The following is a 25994-nucleotide window of genomic DNA, read 5'->3' as shown; positions in this document are numbered from 1 at the left end:
GTACAAAGATGATCAGAGGGCTGGAGCACCTTCCCTACGAGGACAGGCTGAGAGAGTTGGGCCTGTTCAGCCTGGAGAAGAGAAGGCTCCGAGGAGACCTTATAGGGAACTTCCAGTACTTGAAGGGGCTACAGGAAAGCTGGAGAGGGGCTATTCGTAAAGGCTTCTTGGAATAGGACAAGGGGAAATGGGTATAAACTGGAGAGGGGCAGATTTAAACATGAGGAAGAATTTCTTCACCATGAGAGTGGTGAGACACTGTCCCAGGTTGCCCAGGGAAGCTGTGGCTGCCCCATCCCTGGAGGTGTTCAAGGCCAGGTTGGATGGGGCCTTGGGCAGCCTGAGCCAGTGGGATGTCCCTGCCATGGCAGAGGGGTTGGAATAGGATGATCTTTAAGGTCCCTTCCAACCCAACCCAGTCTATGATTCCATGAATAAACCAAGGCTCAGGGGCTGCTGTGCACTGGCACCAACACTCATGGATTGCCTTTTGCCACTTTCATCTGCAGCTGGACCCTGACAAGCCAGGACTGTTCTACACCTGTAGGGCAGCAATGTCGCTTCTATAGACAAGGAAGTGGCTTTGAGGCAAGTTTGTTTTTCAAAACACAGCTCCCGTGAGATGGCAGCTCTGACTGCGGGTGTATGATGTGCTGTTGCTGTGGGCGCTGTGGCTCAGCTGCTGATGCAGCCCTTGTTCAAGGCTGGGAGTAAATCCTCAGCCTGCAAAAACATTTTTGCCCTCTTTGATATTTGGGTCTGAAAGAGCAGGGCAGCGCGGCAGCAGCTCAAGTCTGGCCAGCATCAAAACTGGAGGTGGTGCAGACAGATGCCAGCGCAGCTCCTGTTGTGCTACTCAGAGGCAAACGAGGGCAGGGTGGTTCACCAACTTCTTCCAAACCAACTGGGTCCTCACAGGAGCCGAGAGCTGCTGGAAGTGTGACTCTAAGAACAAACACCATTTGTGATTGTGATTGTGCCCCTGCACTCAGCACTGGTGAGGCCACATCTTGAGTACTGTGTTCAGTTCTGGGCCCCTCACCACAAGAAGGATGTTGAGGTTCTGAAGTGTGTCCAGAGAAGGGCAACAAAGCTGGTGAGGGGGCTGGAGAACAAGTCTTACGAGGAGCGGCTGAGAGAGACCAGCCTGGAGAAGAGGAGGCTGAGAGGAGACCTTGTCACTGCCTACAACTCCCTGAAAAGAGGTTGTAGAGGTGAGTGTTGGCCTTTTCTTCCAAGTGACAGTGATAGGACAAGAGGAAATGGCCACAAGTTGCACCACGGGAGGTTCAGGTTGGACATAAGGAATAATTTCTTCACCAAACGGGTTATTGGGCACTGGAACAGCTGCCCAGGGAGGTGGTTGTGTCCCCATCCCTGGAGAGATTTAGAAGATGTGAAGATGAAGTGCTCAGGGATATGGTTTATTAGTGGACAGGTCCAACTGGAATCAATGATCTGATCTCAAAGGTCTTTTGCAAATAAGCAATTCTAAAATTCATAGTAGAAAAAGGTATTTCTTTACATTTTTTTCTGTTCTTGAAACAGAACCAGGAAGTGAAAAAAAGGGCCCCCACCTGCTGTATGGACACCTGCAGCACCACATTGACCCATCTCCTCTGCTATACGGGGCCAGTATGCTCTGGATGAGCCTGGGGCAGGAGCCACCCAGAGCCCTCACCACTGACCACACTTCTGGTGGAGGCCGCGGACCTCATGGGCAAAGCAGGGATGGACAGTGCCGCAGCTGTGCTCCCTCACTCCCTCGCCTCACTGTCCCACAGGGACTCTGACAACACCAGAAGAGACCCGAGGCAATGACATGATGTTATGGCAGGAGTCAGGGTGCTCCCATCCCCGCTGTGGGTGCCTGTGAGCTCTTGGCACGGAGCTGCACTCCCCTTTGCCACAGTGTTCAGCATCCCCTGCTCCCCCCCATCTGCTCCTCTGCTCATTGAACCTTCAAAAACAGACAAATACCACTGATATGCTCAGATCTTTATTAGGTGGAGGAAGGGCTAAAAGAAATGAAAACTAAAACATTCACTGCACTGGTGCAGGACAAGAAGGACCAGGAGTTGCCTCCACGGTCTTTGTTTTATTTTAAAAAAAAAAAAAAAAAAAAGTGGGGAAGGACAGGTGAAGTTTCCATCCAGTAGCTCTGCCTTTCCTGGGCAGGGTGGCTCAGGGCAAAAAGAGGTACAAGACACAGCTTATACTTTTAAGAAACTGCTACATAGTTTTTGCCTCTAATGATGCAAAGGAGGTTCCAGGACACACTGAGCCATCCGAAGTCTCTTGCTAGAGGAACAAACTAAAAGAAAAATAAAAACACCAACAAAAAAAGAAAACCCTGTCTTCTTTTTTTTTTTTTTTTAATTATTCAAAAATTGAAAATAAAAAGGTGAGGCTGCAGCTCAAGGCTGCAGCTCAGGGTCGCAGTGACCAAAATGCCAATGAGAGTTCACCTTCCACAGCCAGAGGGAAGGGGGAGATAAGAGAGAGGGGAAGATCCACAAAACTTTTCTTTCTTTCTTTTTCCTCTTTAAAGAAACACTACACTGGGGGCTGGGAGCAAAAATAAAATAAAAATACACATCTTGACTCTTCTTTTTTTTGGGGGGGTAGGGGGTGGACAGGACAGGTCTCCTTCTTTGCCCAAATTTAGAACTGCATTAAATAAATGGGCTCCAGCTCCAAATAAAAAAAAGAAAATGGCACAAAGTTAAAAATTGACAGAGTTAAAAAGCCCGAAGAGCTTCAAAAAAAAAAAAAAAAACAAACCAAGGAAGGATGCCCTGGCACAGATGGAAAATGAATAATTACTTTCCCTACAAAGAAAATTAAAAGTCTGCAAGATGCAGAAAACCACATTTAGGCTCTATTACATTTACAAATACATACATAAATATATTACATACAACAGCAACTCAAAGAGGAAGCGGGCGAGTCACACAGAAGATGGCTGGCTGCAGTTCTCCCCGCAAAGACATTTGGCTGAGCAGTTACTTCTCCTAATCATTCCAGGAACGAGCTTCGACTTTGTTTCTTCTTCTCTTTTGTTTTGTTTTGTTTTTCTCCTCCTCTCCTTTCATCGTCTCCCTCCTCCCTGGTTTCGATTTAGTTTGTCCAGTATGGAGAAGTGCCATAGGCGGTTTTGGTAGCCTGAGACTTTTGCTGCATGGTGCTGGGCTGGTTGCGTTGGCCAGATCCACCCTAAAAATCAGAAAGGAAGGACACATGGGCATCAGCACCTCCAGCAGTATGAGCCCACCTGAATCTCACCAGAAGAGCTGCCATCCCCAAGGACAGGTCTTCCTTACAGGAGAAATGATCCATTCCTTGATCATCATTGTGGCCTTTCACTGGACTTTCTCCAGTCTGTCCACACCTGTTTTGTCCTGGGCAGTGTAGCCGTGGGCACAGAATTCCAGGTGTGGCCTCACCAGTGCTGAGTAGAGAGAAGGGATTGTCTCCCTTGATATGCGGGCAACGCTTTGCCTAATGCAGCTCAGGATACTGTTTGCCTTCTCTGCTGCAAGGGCACATTGCTGGCTCATGGTCAACTTGGTGTCCACAGGGACCCTCGGGCCTCTTCTGCAAAGCTGCTTTGGCCCCCAGCATGTCCTGGCACATAGGGTTGTCCCTCCCCTGTGGCAGGACTTTGCCCTTCCCCTTGCTGAACTCCATGACTTTCCCTCCCCAAGCTGGTCAACGGCATCGAGTCTGTCAGTGTGCAAACCCTGTCACGGCCCTTTCCCAATGAGCAAAGTGAAGACCAGAAGGAAGCAAAGCCCCCAAGACCCTGCTGGGATGTGGGTGGGAGCACTCTGCCCTCCGTTGGGCTGCAGGGCGGAAGGGGCTGACTCACCTGCCCATCCTGCTGAAGATGGTGATGCAGCATCTGGGAATGAGGCTGCTGATGCGCAGGCAGGATATGGAGGAATGGGGCTGGAGCATAACCCGGGGCAGCACCAGGATTCAAGGGCCCAGTCGATCCGAGAGCAGAGGGCAGGCTGAAAGGAGGTGGCGTGCCAGCATGGAATCCCTGCTTGTCAAACGTCTGCACAGGAGGCGAGGGGGACAGCGTCAGACTGGTGTGAGCAGCTGTGTGGTGATCAGACCAGGACAAGAGTGGCCCGGACACACATCACCTGCACCTTCTACCGACCTTAGGCACAAGCCAAGTCACATCATACAACTCAGAGCACTTCAGCAGATGACTTTCAGCTCCTGTTTTCACCCATATTTCTGCACTAATGCCTCTGACATTTTGTTTTTATTTCCATGGCTACTGTGCTCCTTTTCCTCTGACCTCTTTTTATTCAGTGGGATACGGCACAGCAGCAGCTGCCTGAAACCAGTCCTTTGCACATCACGGGGTTCAGCCTGGAATGACTCAACCCAGGGAAGCCCAACAAAACCAAAAAAGAACTCGCAATAAGATCTTCCTCTCCTGGACAAATCTTGACTCCAAACTCTAAAGTGTGCAGTTGGAGCTGACTTCTTTCCTGTAAACACGGATCATAGCCAGACACCAGTTCCCCAGGCCATAGGTGCAAGGAAGAGAAAACAGGAGCCCACTGCACACCATGGCTTGTCAAAGCACCTTCTGCTCTCTCTGGGGAGCTGCACACCGAGCAACAGCCACAGGAGAGTGTGGGACAGGGACTCTCTGTGATAGAGGTGGGCACTACTGACTGGTGTCTCGGGTGAAAAGCAAACGGCCTCTCAACTCACCTGCTTCGGGGACTATTTTGACTAAAAACACAAGCACCATCACATTTCCTTTGCACCCAGGACACAGCAGGCAGCATGTGGCAGTGTGGAGTGTCTACGCCTGCAGCTGCTGTCAGGAACTGACACAGCAGAAGTGGTGGGACAGAGGGTGACACTCTGCTCCAACAGCAAAGCCAGTGTAAGAAATGCCACGGGCTGCTGACCCAGAGACCAGAACATGAACCCGCACGCCATGAGGGAGAAGGGTCCAGCATTGCTCACCTGAGTCTTGTTATAGACTGAGCCACTGATATCAGGCACACCTGTGTTAGTTGAGGTCACAGAAACACCTGGAAAACAGAAAAGCCACCAACAATGAGAAAGTCAACCACCACCCAGCAAGAGCGCCGTGCTTAGCTCTGAGCACCTCCAGCAGCCTCAGTGGATGCAGCTTCGCCCACAAGTCCTGCTGCTGCCAGCCCGGCAGGGTTCTCTCTGCTCTCAGACCTGTGGCACCCCACACAGAAACAGAAGAAAGGGCATGGTTCCTTGGTCTCACTGCAAAGCGGGAAACCACCCCACTGGGAAAAATTCACTCACATTCACAATGCACTGGCTATCTCATGGATTCAAATACACTTAGCCAGGCAGCTGCTGGCTGCAACAAACACTCATCTAAGCTCACAAAAAGCTACCCTTCCCCTAGGATTACAGATGCATTTGGCTCTACTACAGCATTCAAGAGCTTTCCAGTAGCGAGCTGAGTGATGAGACTCAGAATTTGCTACACATTTCAGCCCTTGTCCTTTCACGTCCTGTGGAAAGGTGAGATCTGCAATGCTCCTCTGCCCTGAGAGAACTAATACCACTGATTCAGCCTGGCTTCCATTTGGACCAGATGGTGCCACCACAGCCTCAGGAACACTCACTTACCAATGAGGTGACACTCAAACCAGCTGCTTAATCACAGTCTTATAAAGACAGGTTGTAATCATTTAACTTTCATCAGAATAGAACCAGTGGGTCTTTTGGACATTGAATCAGAAGACTCGACTCAGAGGGTGTGCACTGCTCTAAGGTTGTGCCCTTTCTTGGATATTACTCCTCCACAGAGGAGAGTGTGATCAGCTCTTTGCTGAAGACAGTCCAGACGACGTTTCAAATGCACAGCAAATGCTCGGTGTTTGCTCAAGCCCAAGGATGCGCTAGTTAGTGCCAAGCAGTTCAGTATACGTGTCTCAGGTCTAACCAGCATGTACAAAATAAAGCTTTCATGTAAGCCGTATAAATTTTCCAGCCTTTACAGTCAGAACAGAAACATTTCCAGCCACGAAAAAATGAGATTAGCTACAGGGTATACGAAGAACAGCTGAAACAACAGTCTCAAGATGTGTGAACTGCCCTGCCTACTCCTAACACACAGCTGTCTCAGGTGACTATCAATAAACTCAAAATCTAGTTATCATTTGTCAGAGGACCACTTCAGCAGCAGCATCTAACACGGCATCCAGAACTGCAGGACCACTATTCTTCAGCAAAGAAAACTTTGGCAGAGGAAACAGCTCACTATTTCTCCCACGTATAACTGTGGACAAAGCTGCACATCAGCCACACAAATTCTTATGCGAAGTTCAGCCATGAGGTTTAGAAGGAACACTTGGACCATTAAAAAAAAGCACTTTGTACACGGGAGATGGAGAAACAGCTTGGATCAAGACACTGTTTAGAGCTGGCTGCTGCGTTGACTGCACAGCACTGGCAATACTGGGAGTTTACCCCACTCAAGAACAACCTCAAGTCTTATGTGTTACCTTTCCCAGGTCCAGTGCCAGCAGATTTGTTTTGTGCTTGAGATGACCCACTGTAGCCTCCTTTGCTGTAATCTCCAGCTGCCGTTCCCTGCGTTAAGTCATCATAGCCTGCCGGTGTGTACAAGACAAGGTGTTACAGTGTGCAAGCAGCTCTGCAGATGCTCACGTGGAAAGCGCGCTGGTGAGCATACCTGCACCATAGCCGTGTTGCCCGTAGCCACTCGCTTGCTGGAAAGGAGTCGAGGCAGTGTTCAGGTTGACTCCATGCTGTTTAGCAGATGCTGGAGGTACCTGGACAAAGGAAGGGAACAAAAGGCGCTGTTAACTGGGGAACAGCACAGAAAACGCAAGCTCCCTCTGCCATCTAGTGGGGAAGGCACCTACACCTCATGTGGAAAATTTAATTGGAGTTGGGGGCACTGGGATGGCACGGGACACAGCACTCACACTTCCAGCAGTAGCTTGATGCAGTGGCTTTGTGCAAGCCCCGGGTTTTCTGCTAGAGCTACTCTGTGAATTGCAGTGCAACCCTGTCTCAGAACAGGCTGCGTATTTCTTTCATACACTGACTGTAAACAGCAAATTCTTACCCACAAACCCAAGAAGGAGCAACCACAGTGCTCTTCCTCCAGAATCAAGTGAAACAACTCCTGCCTGAGGCTACTTCATAAAACACAGTCCTACAGGGCCCTAAAATAGACTCATCTATCCTTGTGCCTGGAGTATCATCTCTTCCCAAATAACTTTATTCCTCCTGAGACTACCAGCCGCTGGCTCTCTGACTGAATAAGGTTCTCCGCCATCCCTAAAGGATTTCCTAGGCACTCCCAGCTTGCTGACTCAGCTCTGGGTCTTCCCTTTACTCTCCAGAGATGGTAAGAGCTTTCATGAACACTGAATCCATGAGCTGCAGCTGTTGGCCATTTACAGTAATCTGTGCAGGAGTCCACAAGCCTTTAAAATTCCCGTTTTCTTGGTGAAGGGACTACAGCTATTTTCTCATGCTTGCATGTTTTTTGGAAATCCTTTGCAGACTAGGCAAGATAACACAACTTCCTTCTCCTCAGACCCCACCTAGAGTACTGCATCCAGCTCTGGAGCCATTAGTAAGGACAAACATGGAGGTAGCCACAGAGGTAGCCACAGAAATGATCAGAGGGATGAAAAACCTCTCCTATGAAGAAACGCTGAGAGAGCAGGAGTTGTTAAGCCTGCAGAAGAAAAGGTTCCAGGGAGACCTTGCTCCAGCCTTCCAGTACTTAAACAGGACTTCTAAGAAAGATAGGGACACATTTTCTACCTGAGCCTGTAGTTACAGGAGATTGGGACACATTTTCTACCTGGGCCTGTAGTTACAGGACAAAGGCAATCGTTTTAAGCTGAAAGAGGGTGGGTGTAGCTTGTGCATAAGGAAGCAATTCTTTAAGACAAGGGGTAGTGAGGCACTGGCACAGGTTGTCCAGAGAAGCTGTTGATTCCCCATCCCAAGTGTTCAAAGCCAGGTTGGATGAGACTTTGAGCAACCAGATCCAGTGGAAGGCGTCCCTGCCCACGGCAGGAGGTTTGGAACTGGATGACCTTTAATGTCTCTTCCAAATCAAACCACCTTGTGATTCCAAAATATAGGAGGTTTGGACTGGAGAGAGCAAAACCAGAGTGGCCCAAAGGGAGGGTTACAGTTTAGGCTGTCACACTTACAAACATGGTTGGCCCATACTGGAATGCACTGGGTACGCCAGGCACACCAGCGTAATAAGGTAACCCAGTGTAGCTGTACCCTGGGGGCAGGGTCGGGTTGAGGAAGGGCTGCTGAGTCGTATGGTGACTCTGCGTCTGGTTCTGCTGCGGCTGGGCAAGCGTGGTAGCAGGAGCAGGGGAGGCGGAATCCCCACGGCCAAATTTTGTAACATCACCTGCAAAAGAAATAAACTATCAGAAAAGCTATCAAAAGTACTCCAAAAAGTGGAGGATTCAGAGGATTCAAATCCTCTGAATACAAGTAGACAACAACACAAGAGAGCACAGCCTACACTTGAAAGCCTGCAGTTATTCATGGGAAGAGCTCTTCTGATTTCTTTTCCTGACAGTCACAGGGACACTGGCTGTTCACGGCACAGAACCCTGTGCCATGGCCAATCCACTGACAAAATGTAGATACCAATACTTACCTATCTCATACAGTCCAAGCAGATTCATTACTATCAGATCATTGCAATAAAACATGCTAAAAGCAGAAGTATGGTAAATAGCCAAAGAGCAAATGGTTGTTGTTGTGTTAAAAGTGTGAATCTCCTGGACGTTAAACTGATTAGCTACGCTTCATGGGCTGAAAGCAAGTTAGGATTTACAGGCAGAGACAGGCCTGTTTGTGTCAATGTCTGTTTATTTGTCAAGCATGAATCATTAGATGTCCAGTTCCTCACACCACCAAAGTTCTGGAGACAGTAGCTGAAGGCCAGGAAAGCAAGGCTTGCATCGCGGGCCACCTTATTGAAGAAGCAGTAAGGGAAATTCAGTTATTAACCCAAAAGCAGCCTACCGAGAGAAGTGATTATGAAGCAGAAAACTCCCAAACACTTGCATTCTCTGGAAGCCTTCAGTGCACCATGTTCACATGTTTTTAGGGAGATGGCATATATCAATCACACCTATCTCATTCCCAACCAGTATTCCTTTCTGTTGGTTACCAAGAAGTATGGCAACACTTAATAGTATATCGGAACTAAAACACCTGTGGCTACAGTTTTAAGCTGTAATCAGATGGCAGTGGAAGAAAACCACAGGTTGAAAATCCTGGATGGCATTATTGTCACATTTGCAAGATGATAACTGGAGAGGAAAGGCAGGAATGAGGAAGGGCCTCCTAGGCCATATGCTTTGGGGAATGAAGTCCATTATATCTGTGGAGAGTGAGGCACAGCCTGCTATATGCAGCTCCTGCTGGGAACATATAAGGGCTAAAACAACAGTAAGAAAGTATGGGGAGCTGCTGAGGAGCTCTGCTCCAGGGCTAAAAAAGGGAAAGCAAGCCAGCTGAGCTCTGAGAAGATCAGCTAAGCTACGGAATATTTTTCAAGCACTTATATGTGCTTGGAAGGACACTACATGACACTGCCTTTTACTTTTGTAACAATTCTGTACTCAAAAGCTACTCAACTCTGTCCCAGAAGTCATCACGTATGTATTACTGACCAAAACCAAGAAGAAACACCAATGTCAGGGCAGAGAGGGACACGCTTGCTTTTGTTTTACTGGGTTGGACTGATAGGTTTAACTGCTTACAGAAGGGAAAAACCGTTGCTCTTCCAGCAAAGGCAGGATGACCTACATTTAGAAACCAGCACGTCTCACTTATCCTCACCTTTAAATAGCACTCACCTGAGTACGGGTTGCTAGCAAGGCTCCCTTCTCTGCCCGTCAAGGTTGCAGGAGCAGGGAATGTAATTCCATAGTAATCCTTGGAAAGAGACAACATTATTGATTAATAGTTGAAACCATAACAGAGCCGCACGGCTCTTAAGAACCCTATGTTATACACATAAGAAAATTTAAAGAGGAAGAACTAAAGGAAGTTTGGGTTTAAAAGAAGGTGACCGTATCACTTTCAGCAAAGCCAACGTGTTACCTGGACCCTCAACTTCAAAATAAAGCTACTTCATAGAAATTTTTAATATTATATACAAATACTTGTTCTTTTAATAACAAGTTGAAGGCAACAAATAAACGCCTTCCTCCCACAACCCTCAGCTCTGAGCTGTCACCTTTCAGTGAGACTGGGGCTTGGAGAGCAACAGGCTATCAGAAGCCAAAGACCCCGGGTCAGGCCAGGACTGTAATCACAATGTGGATGTGATCTAAAAGGCTTTAACCTTGTACCACAACCTGTTTTCTAAAAATGTAATCATCAGCTAGGAAAGTAACACAAACATTAAAAGGGGGAGGGGGGAAAAAAGGAGAAAAAAAGTTAACACCTGATGACTGGAAAATCTATTTAAATGTGTTACAGGAGACCTTAGATCAGGTCTCCAAAACGGAGTGTGTAATACAATCCATCGGGGTGAACAAATAATGTGGTTTTGGTACCATTAACAAATAAAATTTTTAAAATTTAGAAATAGTGTTTGTTTAACCTTTCTCTTACCTTTTTTTAATTTTTATTTGTTGTGTAGGTTTCGTAACATACATGCTAGTACAGTAGTTTATGTGTATAATTTAGAAATTAAAACATACTGGGGACTAGTGCTCACAATTTTTTTACTGATCAAAAAAAGGAGACCTCTGCCTTATATCATTCTTCTAGGTCCCCTAGTGGAAGGTAAGACAGTCCTCATCCTTGAAAGCTCACATTCCAATGTGACTGGACATGCCAGCAAAAGCAAAGTGTCATTTTACCTTCAGTTTGGGAGAGAAAGAGAAAAGTTTGGCCTTCCCTCTCTGGGTGAGCTCCACATGCGGGGCTGGCACTCTACTATGTGTTTTTCCTCCTAAGTCTCATGGTTTACTCCTCACCAACTCCAATCCATCAAGAGCTAATGCTTTAATTGCTAAACTATCCATTTCCAAACATTCTCCAATACTGGAAAAACATCCTCTTTCTTGATACCACTCTCTGCAAATTCCACAGCACTTCAAATGCTTTCTGTGAGTTGACAGCACCTCCCACCTTGCTGCATTTCTGTGCATCACTATTTCCTACACCAAATCATTCATCACCAAACATTAAATAATCCAGTAAAGATGCAGTATTGCAGGTACTTTCAGTAACTTGAAATGGTGCCATATTTCATTCTTTCCTACCCAGGTAATTCCACCTTATCAATTCTGGCATAACTCACTTAAAAAACCCAACGAAATTCTCATTAAAAGTCTTAGCAGGTTTTTCAAAAGCAACGCTCCCATGTCCTTCTGAGGAAAACACCACAAAAAGCAGATTTGCAGAACAGATCTGAAGAGAGTTCAGTGGATATGAACTGTAAGTGACATACTAGTATCTTCCCCTATATAAGCTGGGCAAAACATGACCAAATTTATGTGGGAACAGTGTTTCAGGATTGCATTTATCCCCGCTGCCCCTCGGGTGGGAAAAAACCACATCAGCGCTGTGTATCCCTATCCAACACACATTTGAAAGAAAAAAAATCATAAGAAAATAAAGTACAGGCCAATTATCTTTGCACTTCATGCCCACGCATAGGAAAACATTGGAAGAGAGATTCTCTTCCTCCAAACAACACAGGTGTTTCCTGACCTATAGAAGCTACAGGAGAGAAGGTGTACAAAGTCAAAACCGAAATATCAGGAACAGACTCAAAGTGATAGAGAAAAGGACTGGAAAATTTTAAGTGACCCGATGTAATAGGCTGAAGCTCCACCAAGCAGCTCACTAGGTACCACACACACCAGCTAAGGCATCTGTAAGATTTCTGCTGCACAGGCAGCTTGCAACAGGCTAGCAGAAAAGAGGGCATAGCCCAGTGTAATACACACAAAAATAACAGTTAACCACAGTGAGAATTTATAGCATCAACACACACATTAAGAAGCTGAGCTGAATTAGAAGAATCCCTTTCTCAAACCGCAGGGGAAACCCCAGCTCTGCCCGCGTGTGCAGGCACCGGTACCCTTCGCTGCTGGAGGTTTCCCAGGAAGTAGTGACAACTGCCATAAAGACTCCGCCTACTTTTGCTTTCTAGATGTAAGCAATCTGACATCTCAACGGCAAATATTCCCACCAGCTCCTGTCTCCCATGCACCTCCAGCAGGCACCAGTACCTCTTGCTGCTGAAAGCTTCCCAGATAGCAGTGATGACGTACATGTTGGACTTTGCCTGCTTTCACTTTCTAAATGTAGGCACACCAGCATGCCAAAGGCAAATATTCCCAGCATCTTCTGTTCCCCATACACCTAGTGTTGCCCAATTACTACAAGAAATTCAAAGCATATTAAAAAATGAAAACCTAGAAGTCACAATCACTGCATGAATAGTTGATGAAAAATTCTTCAGGACACGTATGTATTTATTTATGAAAAGGAGACACACAGGACAATTCAGGAGGCAGGAGGGATGAAAGACAACATGACAGACAACACCAACAATATTCTGCAAGATATTCGCAGAGAGAGGAAAGACTCTTCCACTAGCAAAGCTACGTGCGCTGCAGAGAAAGGAAAAGAGAAGAAAAAAAGAGACTGATAAACTAAAATCTTTGTCAATAAGAAATAAAGTTAAACATGTATCAATTCATACATACAAATAATATCAAGAGTGTGAAACAGGGAGGGCAGAGAAGCTTGAAAATAAAAACAAGACAGACAATTCTCAAAATAGGCAAAAAGAAAACCTGAAATGCATCCCCAGCACAGCTGCCCCCAAAGCCTCTGCTGCTGCACTTTCATATCTACCGAACCGTAACTCAGGAGCTGGGCTCCCCTCACACACCGGCAGCAGCCCTGGGAAAGAACCAGCTCCTCTTCCCCAGGGCAGCGCCAGCCTCCTGCTCCTTGCTTTGACAAACACAACAAAAGCCCTGAGGAGGAAGCAAACGGAAAGCAAAACTGAAAATGGAAACAGGGAAATTCTATCAGGATGATGAAAGGAAAGTCACAGCACCACATAAATGTGGCTGCCCCACAGCATCTCAAGCAGTATCCACCTCCACCACCATTCTGTCCCACCACACGCCAGACCAACACCACCATGCTGGCACTCCACATCCCACAGGTCCTGCCCCTCCTGATGGCTCTCCACACTGTCCTCGCCTGCCTGCGGCCCCATGACAACACCCTCCCATGGAACAGTCTCCAGCTCCTCCGCACCATGGCTCCCAGCCCAACACAGACCTGCCAGCACCAAGAGCCGCCCTTCTTCCCCGATGCACTCCGACACAGCAACCACCCGCAGCACGCCAAACACGCTGCCCTCGCCATCCTGCACAACCTTCTTCACATCTTCAGTAGCAACCACATCCCACAGCAATGGGACAACCATGCGCGCCACGACCTCCTCAACAGCCTCCAGCATTACATCGAGCACCTCCAGCAATGTCTGCCACCACAGGGGTTGCTCTTCAAAAGGCATGGGCCCCGCAATCTCATGCTCAAGATCAACAAATACTTCAGGCGCATCCATGACTTCCTGCGGATCCACAACCACAGCGCCTGTGCCTGGGACCACATCCGCCTCGAAGCTCACCTCTGCTTCAAACACGTGGACACGCTCTTCCGGCAGATGAACAGCCAAGCCGCTCCAGCCGTCCACCAAACCTACTTGCACCCAACGCCCACCCCCACCCAACGCTGGTGATCACCACTGGAGCAAAGGCTGCAGCAGTCCAGGCTGGGATTGCTCAGCACTGCTCACACCTCTTCCAGCCAGGAGACTAGGACGATGGGGAAATGGGTGCAATGGTGGCAAGGTCGGGACCCAGACCTGGCATGATCCGCTGACCCATATGGCAGCCTCACCTTAGCTGGAAAGGATGGAGGAGGAAATGGCTCTGCTACATACTCATGGACAGCCACACGATGATGGGGATAAGAATGATATTCATTACTCATGCTGCTACACAACCTGCCCAGACTGCGACCTCCCTGATGGAGGGAAAGTTCACCATGGACACTGTGGGACTCTCACTCCAACAACTATTTATCAGAACTCAATTTTAATTTATTAAATTATTTATTTATTTATTTTGCTGACCATCTTATATATTTTCATATTTATTTATCTAATTGCTTGTTGGAAATAAAGACCTTTTGCAAAAACAAAAAAAGAGAGAAGAGATTGTCATCGTGTGCATACCAGGCACTGCAGGCAGGCAGGGACGAGCACCCCTCCTGTAGTCCATCCCATTGATGCCTCCTGTCCTGGTCAAAGGCTGCGGACAGCAGGCCAATCTCAGGGACCCACAACAGTCCCTCAAGCCCCTAGGCATCTCTTCTGATGCCAGACTCTCGGACCACACACTTGCCCAGATGACATGATGCCTGCTCCGCACGCTCCTCCTCTGCCACCTCCCACCCTCTGCCTTCCTAACGCTTTCCCACTACCAAGTCATGAAAGCCACCTACAGATCATGACCCATCACAAAGAACCATTCAACAATACCATAGCACTGTCTGGGATCAAGCAGGGTGGTAAGGACAAGGTGCATTTCAAAGGGGAAAGGAGACAACCCATCAAGGTCTGTGTAGTTTTGGACAAGGAACAGCCCTCCAGTGCTGCCAACCCCACTAAAGAAACACCAAAAAACCTAGGGAAAAAAAAAAAAAAAAAAGGAGATGCACAGGACTGTTCACTGCTCTCCTATACCCACCACAACTGGCCCAAGGTGCTCCTGCCTTTGCTCAGACGTAAGCAGCTATAGGAACCTGCCTCACTATATAAGAGCACATGGGCTTAGCTTTTCTTCACCACAACAGATCCTTAGAAAACAAAAAGATACATCTCCCAACCACAACCATCCAACATGAGCCAAACCAATCAGCACAGACCAGCAAGGCATTCCCCAAGAAAGAACTGCCCACACACCATCAGCACCAGCTGCTCCTTCACCTTCCAGCCATCACCTCAAAACTATTTGCCTCGGATTCTTTGCCCTCTTCAGGTAAGCCCAAGCAAGACAAAACAAAAGTGGACAGCTCTGGTCTCTTCCTACACTGGGCAAAGGTTGTTCTCCATGATTAGTTACTCTGCCTCCAGCACTGTATCACTGCAAGGACACTGCTCCATGCAAACATAAATAGCCATTTCCCACACAGCCGGAGAGCTAGAAAACAAGTGGGACCAAACATATTCAGGTACACAACAGGATCCCTCAGGATGCAACTTCGAGGTTGTACTACACTCGTCCCAAAGTTCCTTCCAACCAGAAATAACCCTATGGTGCCAGGCAGGGGGGACCTCATTGGCTCTGTCTTCTCTGAGAGGCTAAAGAAAGCAAACTCTCCTCAAACAAAAACAGAGATAAGGTGTCATGAGTGTGGACTAGAGGGGAAGAATTACCTCCCATGTCCTGCTGGTCACACTTCCTTCTGATGCAGCACAGGAAATAACTAGCATTATAAGCTGCAAGCACGTATCACTATGGGATGTTGACCTTCTCACCTACCAACACAATCCAAATCCTCCTCTTGAGGGCTGCTCCTAGTCTACTGACTGCCCTTCCTGCATTTGCGCTTGGCACTACCCTCACCAGGTGCAGGACCTTGCAACTTGGCCTTGTCACACTTCATGAAGTTTACACAGGCCCACCTCTCAAGCCTGTCCAGGTCCTACCAGATGGCATCCCTTCCCTCCAGCACGTCAACCACATGACAGAACCTGGTGACACTGGAAAACTTCCTAAGGGTGTCCTCAATCCCACTGTCCATGTCTGTGACACAGGTGTTAAACAGTGGTCCCAAAACCCACCACGATGAATGCAACTTGTCACTGCTCTCTACTTGGACACTGAGCCATTAACCACAAGTTCTTCAGTGTGGCCATTCAGACAATTCCTTATCAATCAAGTATCCCATCCATCAAATAGACATCTCTACAGCTTAGAAACAAGAATGTCATGTGAGACAGTGTCAAATGCTTTCCATAAGTCCAGGCAGATGATGTTAGCTACTTTTTCCTTGCCCATCAATGCAGAAGCACATCACAGAAGGTCACCAAATTCATCAGGAAAATTTGTTATTAGTGAAGCCATGTTAAATGGAAAGCAGATGACAGCCGGAATGAGACCCCTAGAGATTCGGAGAAATACATCATTTCAGTAATCTCCCAGCATAAAAAATGAAAATGATGTATTCAAACAAAAACAAAGATGAAAAACGTACCGAAAGTAAAAAACCACGAACAATACCGGAGTATTACATAAGGAAAAGAAACTTAGGAGGAAGGGAAATTCAGTGAAACATAACAGATATGACAGCGAGCATGGAAGGAAAGGAAAAACCACAAAAAACCCAAAACAGCAACAAAACTGACCAATCTTTCACTATGACTGTGCTTTCACATTTCAGATTGACCACCACATTAAATATACACCTCAAAACCTACCAACTGAAACAACCTGCCACAAAAGTACCACCTCAGACACGCCCAACACCCCGCACACGCACTTCCCCAAGACCACCACAACCACAAGACCCAACTCCAAACCACGGGCGGAAACTCACTGCCACACGAAAGCCAGAAAGGGAAAGACACCCCAACACATAAATACGCCCACCCGACACTGCCAGGAGCACAGCGACCACACACACAGCCACACGGCCTCGCCACACGCCGGACCAACACCACACACACGGCAACAACGCACCTATCATGACAGCCCCACACACCCCACACCTCCTGCTCCTTTTCGCCGCTCTGCTCCCCAACGCCCTCGCCTGCCAGCTCCCGCGCTCCCTCCCCGGACACAGCCTCCAGCTCCTCCGCACCATGGCTCTCAACTCCACCCACACCTGCCAGCAACAACAGTCACCCTTCTTCCCCGACGCCCTCCGACACAACAACCGCTCCCAGCAAGACCAACACACCGCTCTCGCCATCCTGCACAACCTCCTACACACCCTCAGCAGCAACCACATCCCGCAACAATGGGACAACCACGCACGACACCACCTCCTCAACAGCCTCCATCAGCACACCCACCACCTCCAGCAATGCCTCACACACAACACCACGCTCCTCCAAGGACAAGACGTCCGCATCACCAGGTACTTCAGGCACATCCACCGCTTCCTCAACGCCAACGACCACAGCGACTGCGCCTGGCAACACGTCTACCTCGAAGCTCGCCTCTGCTTCCAACACCTCCACAACATCACCAGCAACACCATCAATTAGAACAACGACCTCCAACAACCGGCACGGACCCATGCAACTCACACCCTTCTCCAGCACTGCCTTATCCGCTACGCCACCACCTCAACTCAACTGAACCATGACAAGGCCCTCTCCAACAATGGCCCTGCACCCTCACCCTCCAGTGCTGCTTCCTCTCTCCACACAACTCCTATTTATTTGGACAAAGACTCTCATCTATTTATTCCCCTATTTATTTCCCTATTTATTTCCCTATTTATTCCCCTATTTATTCCCCTATTTATCCCCCTATTTATCCCCCTATTTATTCCCCTATTTATCCCCCTATTTATCCCCCTATTTATCCCCCTATTTATCCCCCTATTTATCCCCCTATTTATCCCCCTATTTATATCAGCCTATTTATATCAGCCTATTTATATCAGCCTATTTATCCCCCTATTTATCCCCCTATTTATCCCCCTATTTATCCCCCAACAAATAAAGACCTCTTGCAAAATGCTTGCCTCTGCCTCTTGTCTCCAAGCACACAAAACACCCTGAGGGGCCCCAAGAAGCCACCGACACTCAACACCTCCTCCAAACCCTGCTCCAAACAGGGCCCTGCACAGACCATGACCACATTTCTCCCAAAACATCCCCAAACACGCACTCGCCTCAACCTCTTCCCAAAACCTCCCTTAAACGCTGCACAACCACTCGTGATCAGCTCTCAAGTCTTCAGGACAAGGGAGACACCCACCACTGCCAGCGCATCCACAGAGGGACACAAACATCATCCCACGGTTCCAGCGCCTCTCCCACCAAGAAAAGCTGACACGGCTGCCATCTCCAGATCCAACAGAAGGCTCCAGGAAGACCTTACGGCCCACCTTTCAGGGCTCTGACGGGACTCGTGGGAAAGATGGGGACACACTTTTTCAGAGGGTCTCTGGCGGCAGCACCAGGGCACGTGGTTGTAAATCAAAACAGGGGACGTCCACAGTAGACAGGACAACGGCAGTTTGTACCACAAGCGTGGTGAAACACTGCAAAAGGTTATCCAGAGAGGTGCTGGATGCTGTCTACCTCAAAACATTCAAGGTCACTGTGAGATACGCACCGCACTTGAAGATCGCCCTCATCGTTGCCACTTGGGGTTTGGCCAAAGTAATGTTTAATGATCCTGCCCAACACAAACCTTTCCAGCATTCCATCAAGTACAGACACCCAACAGAGGGCTTAGACCTGAGCAGACACAGCCCACAGTCCTCAGGGAATTGGCTGATGCAGTGCCCAGGCCACGCTCCATGAAATTGCAAAAGTCACGGCAGTCAGGAGAAGTCCCTGGGCGCTGGAAGAAGGGCGACGTTCTGCCCATTTTTGAAAGGGGTACAAAAGACGACTCTGGCAACTACCGACCCGTCGGCCTCACCTCTCGGCCCGGGGCCACCACGGAACAGAGCCTCGCAGAAGATAGCCTAAAGCACAGGGAGGACAGGGACGGGATCCCAGACAGCCACCATGGCTTCACAAAGGGACACTTCTGCCTCAACAAACTACTGGCTTCCCGTGGTGGAGTGACCACATCAGTGGACACAGGAAAAGCAGCGGACCTCATCCAAGGGACTTACATAAAGCCCCTGACATGGTTCCCCACAACACCCATCTCTCTAAACTAAGCAAGACAGATTTGACAGGTGGACTGTTTGGTAGATAAGAAATTGTTTGCACGGTCACGTTCAGAGAACAGTGGTCAAAAACTCAACCTCTAAACACTGCTTGTTGTGAGATCCAGAACAAGCAGCATCCCTCTGGGGGCCCTGCTCGCACCAGTGCTGTTTAATAACTTCATCCATGATAGAGACAGCGAGATCGAGTGCTCCCTCAGCAAGCTTGCACATGACACCAAACTTGAGTGGTGCTGCTGTCACACCACAAGGATGGCATATCATCCAGAGGAACCCGGGCAGCTTGGAGAAGAGGGGCTGTGTGAACCTCACGAGGTTCAACAAGGACAAGGGCAATGTCCTACACACGGGTTGGCTCAGTCCCCGGTTTCAATACACGATGGGGATGCAGGGAAAGCAGCCCTGTGCAGAAGGTCTAAGAGTCCTCATTGATGACTGAACTGGGTGGCGCACTTGCCGTAGCAGAAGGACGGGACGTCATCCAGCGGGATCTTGACAGGCTGGAAAACTGGGGCCGCGTGAACTTCACGAGGTTCAACAAGGCCAAGTGCATCGTCCTACACCTGAGTCGGAGCAATCCCCAATTTCCCTACAGGGGGGGGTGATGATGTCATGACTGAGAGCAGCCCTGTGGAGAAAGACTTGCGGGTGCTGGTCGATGAGAAGCTCAACATGAGCAGACAGTGTGCGCTCACAGCCCAGAAGGCCAACCGTATCCTGGGCGGCATCCAAAGAAGCGTGGCCAGCACATCGAGAGAGGGAATTCTGCCCCTCTATTCCTCTCTTCTGAGACCTCACCTCCAATACTGTGTCCTGGTCTGCAATCCTACACATTTCAAGGGTATGGAACTGGTGGAACGGGTCCAGAGGACGGCTAGTCAGATGATCACAGGGCCAAAGAACCTCCCGTTTCGGGACAGCCTGAAAGACTTGGGCTGCTTCAGCCTCAAGAACAGAAGGCTCTCAGGAGACCTTACGTAGCTACATTCAAGCACTTGAACGGGGATATAAAAAAACCGGGACACGGACTGTTCACAAAGGCTTGTGGGGATAGGACCTGGGGCAACGGCTGTAAACTGAGGAGGGGCAGATTTAGACTGGACATTAGGAAGAATTTCTTCACCGTGAGAGTGGTGAGACACTGGCCCAGGTTCCCCAGGGAGGTTGTGGATGCCCCATCCCTGGAGGTGGTCAAGGCCACGTTGGATGGGGCCTTGCAGAGCCTGGTAGAGCGGAAGGAGTCCCTGACCACGGCACTGGCATTGGAAACAGATGATCTTTAAGGTCCCTTCCGACCCAAACAATTCTGATTCTACGAAGAACTCAACACGAGTCGGAAATGTGCGCTCGCAGCCCAGAAGGCCAACCGGATCCTGGGCTGCATCAAAAGAAGCGTGGCCACCCGGGTGACAGAGCACAAAGACGAAGACTGCTCCCATTCTCCTCTTCCTTCTCCCTCAAGACCGCGCTCCTCACTTTCTGCCCCATTCTCGACACCTTCCAACACACCTCCTGGGGCAGCTCCATCCAGGAACACACACAAACCTCAAGTGCCCACACCGTCTTCTTCTCAGGCCACCACCACCCGCCCCAGGCCTTCGCTCCACTCCCCAGCCTCTGCCCAGTGACAACACTTCATGGCCCTGCCCAACACCGGGGCAAAAGGAAAGACTGGACAAGATGAAAGCAAAGGCGAAAGGGAAAGGCAAACGCCCCACGGCCAACACCAGGCCACCGCAGACGGAAGAGACACGGGCGCAGGAACGGAAACTTCAGCCGCAGCCGAGAGGCCCCGCAGCTCACCCGCCACCCAACAGGGAAACCCTTCCCATCTCCACACAACAGCTGACCACGAGGGCTCTCCCCAGCCATGCCGCACCCCCGACTCAACCACCACAGACACCTCCCGGACCAACGCAACAGCCCAAGCACCGCCACTGACCTCCCCACGGACACCCCGCACAGGCACTTCCCCAAGACCACCGCTACCAACAGACCCAACTCCAAACCACGGGCGGAAACTCACTGCCACACGAAAGCCAGAAAGGGAAAGACACCCCAACACATAAATACGCCCGCCCGACACTGCCAGGAGCACAGCGACCACACGCATCGCCACACGGCCTCGCCACACGCCTGACCAACACCACACAAACAGCAACAACGCACCTATCATGACGGCCCCACACACCCCACACCTCCTGCTCCTCCTCGCCGCTCTGCTCCCCAACGCCCTCGCCTGCCAGCTCCCGCGCTCCCTCCCCGGACACAGCCTCCAGCTCCTCCGCACCATGGCTCTCAACTCCACCCACACCTGCCAGCAACAACAGCCGCCCTTCTTCCCCGACGCCCTCCGACACAACAACCGCTCCCAGCAAGACCAACACATCGCTCTCGCCATCCTGCACAACCTCCTACGCACCCTCAGCAGCAACCGCATCCCGCAACAATGGGACAACCACGCACGACACCACCTCCTCAACAGCCTCCATCAACACACCCAACACCTCCAGGAATGCCTCACACACAACGCCACGCTCCTCCAAGGACAAGGTGCCCGCAGCAGCACGCTCCACATCACCAGGTACTTCAGGCACATCCACCGCTTCCTCAACGCCAACGACCACAGCGACTGCGCCTGGCAACACGTCTACCTCGAAGCTCGCCTCTGCTTCCAACACCTCCACAACATCACCAGCAACACCATCAATTAGAACAACGACCTCCAACAACACACACGGACCCATGCAACTCACACCCTTCTCCAGCACTGCCTTATCCGCTACGCCACCACCTCAACTCAACTGAACCATGACAAGGCCCTCTCCAACAATGGCCCTGCACCCTCACCCTCCAGTGCTGCTTCCTCTCCCCACACAACTCCTATTTATTTGGACAAAGACTCTCATCTATTTATTCCCCTATTTATTTCCCTATTTATTTCCCTATTTATTCCCCTATTTATCCCCCTATTTATCCCCCTATTTATCCCCCTATTTATCCCCCTATTTATCCCCCTATTTATCCCCCAACAAATAAAGACCTCTTGCAAAATGCTTGCCTCTGCCTCTTGTCTCCAAGCACACAAAACACCCTGAGGGGCCCCAAGAAGCCACCGACACTCAACACCTCCTCCAAACCCTGCTCCAAACAGGGCCCTGCACAGACCATGACCACATTTCTCCCAAAACATCCCCAAACACGCACTCGCCTCAACCTCTTCCCAAAACCTCCCTTAAACGCTGCACAACCACTCGTGATCAGCTCTCAAGTCTTCAGGACAAGGGAGACACCCACCACTGCCAGCGCATCCACAGAGGGACACAAACATCATCCCACGGTTCCAGCGCCTCTCCCACCAAGAAAAGCTGACACGGCTGCCATCTCCAGATCCAACAGAAGGCTCCAGGAAGACCTTACGGCCCACCTTTCAGGGCTCTGACGGGACTCGTGGGAAAGATGGGGACACACTTTTTCAGAGGGTCTCTGGCGGCAGCACCAGGGCACGTGGTTGTAAATCAAAACAGGGGACGTCCACAGTAGACAGGACAACGGCAGTTTGTACCACAAGCGTGGTGAAACACTGCAAAAGGTTATCCAGAGAGGTGCTGGATGCTGTCTACCTCAAAACATTCAAGGTCACTGTGAGATACGCACCGCACTTGAAGATCGCCCTCATCGTTGCCACTTGGGGTTTGGCCAAAGTAATGTTTAATGATCCTGCCCAACACAAACCTTTCCAGCATTCCATCAAGTACAGACACCCAACAGAGGGCTTAGACCTGAGCAGACACAGCCCACAGTCCTCAGGGAATTGGCTGATGCAGTGCCCAGGCCACGCTCCATGAAATTGCAAAAGTCACGGCAGTCAGGAGAAGTCCCTGGGCGCTGGAAGAAGGGCGACGTTCTGCCCATTTTTGAAAGGGGTACAAAAGACGACTCTGGCAACTACCGACCCGTCGGCCTCACCTCTCGGCCCGGGGCCACCACGGAACAGAGCCTCGCAGAAGATAGCCTAAAGCACAGGGAGGACAGGGACGGGATCCCAGACAGCCACCATGGCTTCACAAAGGGACACTTCTGCCTCAACAAACTACTGGCTTCCCGTGGTGGAGTGACCACATCAGTGGACACAGGAAAAGCAGCGGACCTCATCCAAGGGACTTACATAAAGCCCCTGACATGGTTCCCCAAAACACCCATCTCTCTAAACTAAGCAAGACAGATTTGACAGGTGGACTGTTTGGTAGATAAGAAATTGTTTGCACGGTCACGTTCAGAGAACAGTGGTCAAAAACTCAACCTCTAAACACTGCTTGTTGTGAGATCCAGAACAAGCAGCGTCCCTCTGGGGGCCCTGCTCGCACCAGTGCCGTTTAATAACTTCATCCATGATAGAGACAGCGAGATCGAGTGCTCCCTCAGCAAGCTTGCACATGACACCAAACTTGAGTGGTGCTGCTGTCACACCACAAGGATGGCATATCATCCAGAGGAACCCGGGCAGCTTGGAGAAGAGGGGCTGTGTGAACCTCACGAGGTTCAACAAGGACAAGGGCAATGTCCTACACACGGGTTGGCTCAGTCCCCGGTTTCAATACACGATGGGGATGCAGGGAAAGCAGCCCTGTGCAGAAGGTCTAAGAGTCCTCATTGATGACTGAACTGGGTGGCGCACTTGCCGTAGCAGAAGGACGGGACGTCATCCAGCGGGATCTTGACAGGCTGGAAAACTGGGGCCGCGTGAACTTCACGAGGTTCAACAAGGCCAAGTGCATCGTCCTACACCTGGGTCGGAGCAATCCCCAATTTCCCTACAGGGGGGGGTGATGATGTCATGACTGAGAGCAGCCCTGTGGAGAAAGACTTGCGGGTGCTGGTCGATGAGAAGCTCAACATGAGCAGACAGTGTGCGCTCACAGCCCAGAAGGCCAACCGTATCCTGGGCGGCATCCAAAGAAGCGTGGCCAGCACATCGAGAGAGGGAATTCTGCCCCTCTATTCCTCTCTTCTGAGACCTCACCTCCAATACTGTGTCCTGGTCTGCAATCCTACACATTTCAAGGGTATGGAACTGGTGGAACGGGTCCAGAGGACGGCTAGTCAGATGATCACAGGGCCGGAGAACCTCCCATTTCGGGACAGCCTGAAAGACTTGGGCTGCTTCAGCCTCAAGAACAGAAGGCTCTCAGGAGACCTTACGTAGCTACATTCAAGCACTTGAACGGGGATATAAAAAAACCGGGACACGGACTGTTCACAAAGGCTTGTGGGGATAGGACCTGGGGCAACGGCTGTAAACTGAGGAGGGGCAGATTTAGACTGGACATTAGGAAGAATTTCTTCACCGTGAGAGTGGTGAGACACTGGCCCAGGTTCCCCAGGGAGGTTGTGGATGCCCCATCCCTGGAGGTGGTCAAGGCCACGTTGGATGGGGCCTTGCAGAGCCTGGTAGAGCGGAAGGAGTCCCTGACCACGGCACTGGCATTGGAAACAGATGATCTTTAAGGTCCCTTCCGACCCAAACAATTCTGATTCTACGAAGAACTCAACACGAGTCGGAAATGTGCGCTCGCAGCCCAGAAGGCCAACCGGATCCTGGGCTGCATCAAAAGAAGCGTGGCCACCTGGGTGGCAGAGCACAAAGACGAAGACTGCTCCCATTCTCCTCCTCCTTCTCCCTCAAGACCGCGCTCCTCACTTTCTGCCCCATTCTCGACACCTTCCAACACACCTCCTGGGGCAGCTCCATCTGGGAACGCACACAAACCTCAAGCGCCCACACCGTCTTCTTCTCAGGCCACCACCACCCGCCCCAGGCCTTCGCTCCACTCCCCAGCCTCTGCCCAGTGACAACACTTCACGGCCCTGCCCAACACCGGGGCAAAAGGAAAGACTGGACAAGATGAAAGCAAAGGCGAAAGGGAAAGGCAAACGCCCCACGGCCAACACCAGGCCACCGCAGACGGAAGAGACACGGGCGCAGGAACGGAAACTTCAGCCGCAGCCGAGAGGCCCCGCAGCTCACCCGCCACCCAACAGGGAAACCCTTCCCATCTCCACACAACAGCTGACCACGAGGGCTCTCCCCAGCCATGCCGCATCCCCGACTCAACCACCACAGACACCTCCCGGACCAACGCAGCAGCCCAAGCACCGCCACTGACCTCCCCACGGACACCCCGCACACGCACTTCCCCAAGACCACCGCTACCAACAGACCCAACTCCAAACCACGGGCGGAAACTCACTGCCACACGAAAGCCAGGAAGGGAAAGACACCCCAACACATAAATACGCCCGCCCGACACTGCTAGGAGCACAGCGACCACACGCATCGCCACACGGCCTCGCCACACGCCTGACCAACACCACACAAACAGCAACAACGCACCTATCATGACGGCCCCACACACACCACACCTCCTGCTCCTCCTCGCCGCTCTGCTCCCCAACGCCCTCGCCTGCCAGCTCCCGCGCTCCCTCCCCGGACATAGCCTCCAGCTCCTCCGCACCATGGCTCTCAACTCCACCCACACCTGCCAGCAACAACAGCCGCCCTTCTTCCCCGACGCCCTCCGACACAACAACCGCTCCCAGCAAGACCAACACATCGCTCTCGCCATCCTGCACAACCTCCTACGCACCCTCAGCAGCAACCGCATCCCGCAACAATGGGACAACCACGCACGACACCACCTCCTCAACAGCCTCCATCAACACACCCACCACCTCCAGGAATGCCTCACACACAACGCCACGCTCCTCCAAGGACAAGGCGCCCGCAGCAGCACGCTCCACATCACCAGGTACTTCAGGCACATCCACCGCTTCCTCAACGCCAATGACCACAGCGACTGCGCCTGGCAACACGTCTACCTCGAAGCTCGCCTCTGCTTCCAACACCTCCACAACATCACCAGCAACACCATCAATTAGAACAACGACCTCCAACAACACGCACGGACCCATGC

The 25994-nt window shown here is 50.5% G+C and overlaps 3 protein-coding genes across 9 annotated transcripts in view; 2 read left to right on the top strand and 1 right to left on the bottom strand.

Moving 5' to 3' along the window:
• Positions 1–2106: 2106 nt before the first annotated feature.
• UBAP2 (ubiquitin associated protein 2) overlaps positions 2107–25994 on the bottom strand; it is a 97593-nt gene continuing 73705 nt past the window's right edge. For 6 of the 7 annotated variants that reach the window (XM_054055129.1, XM_054055130.1, XM_054055133.1 and 3 more), the window contains exons 22-28: positions 9909–9987; positions 8229–8443; positions 6722–6821; positions 6531–6638; positions 5002–5069; positions 3872–4063; positions 2108–3216 (exon numbers count right to left, since the gene is read on the bottom strand). In XM_054055129.1, the coding sequence (XP_053911104.1) occupies positions 3121–3216; positions 3872–4063; positions 5002–5069; positions 6531–6638; positions 6722–6821; positions 8229–8443; positions 9909–9987 (858 nt within the window). In that variant the 3' untranslated portion in view covers positions 2108–3120. Of the gene's footprint in view, positions 3217–3871; positions 4064–5001; positions 5070–6530; positions 6639–6721; positions 6822–8228; positions 8444–9908; positions 9988–25994 lie in introns of all 7 variants that reach the window. The other variant, XM_054055136.1, reaches the window with a different exon arrangement.
• On the top strand, positions 9995–14789 carry LOC104064319 (interferon). Its single transcript, XM_054055137.1, has one exon. The coding sequence runs from the start codon at positions 13118–13120 to the stop codon at positions 13832–13834; it is 717 nt and encodes a 238-aa protein (XP_053911112.1). The 5' UTR covers positions 9995–13117; the 3' UTR covers positions 13835–14789.
• LOC128850512 (interferon-like) lies at positions 16780–17381 on the top strand. The gene has a single exon (XM_054055138.1). The coding sequence runs from the start codon at positions 16847–16849 to the stop codon at positions 17369–17371; it is 525 nt and encodes a 174-aa protein (XP_053911113.1). The 5' UTR covers positions 16780–16846; the 3' UTR covers positions 17372–17381.

This window comes from Cuculus canorus, chromosome Z (assembly GCF_017976375.1).
Source record: "Cuculus canorus isolate bCucCan1 chromosome Z, bCucCan1.pri, whole genome shotgun sequence".
NCBI lineage: Eukaryota > Metazoa > Chordata > Aves > Cuculiformes > Cuculidae > Cuculus > Cuculus canorus.
This window is presented reverse-complemented; position numbering and strand designations above follow the sequence as displayed.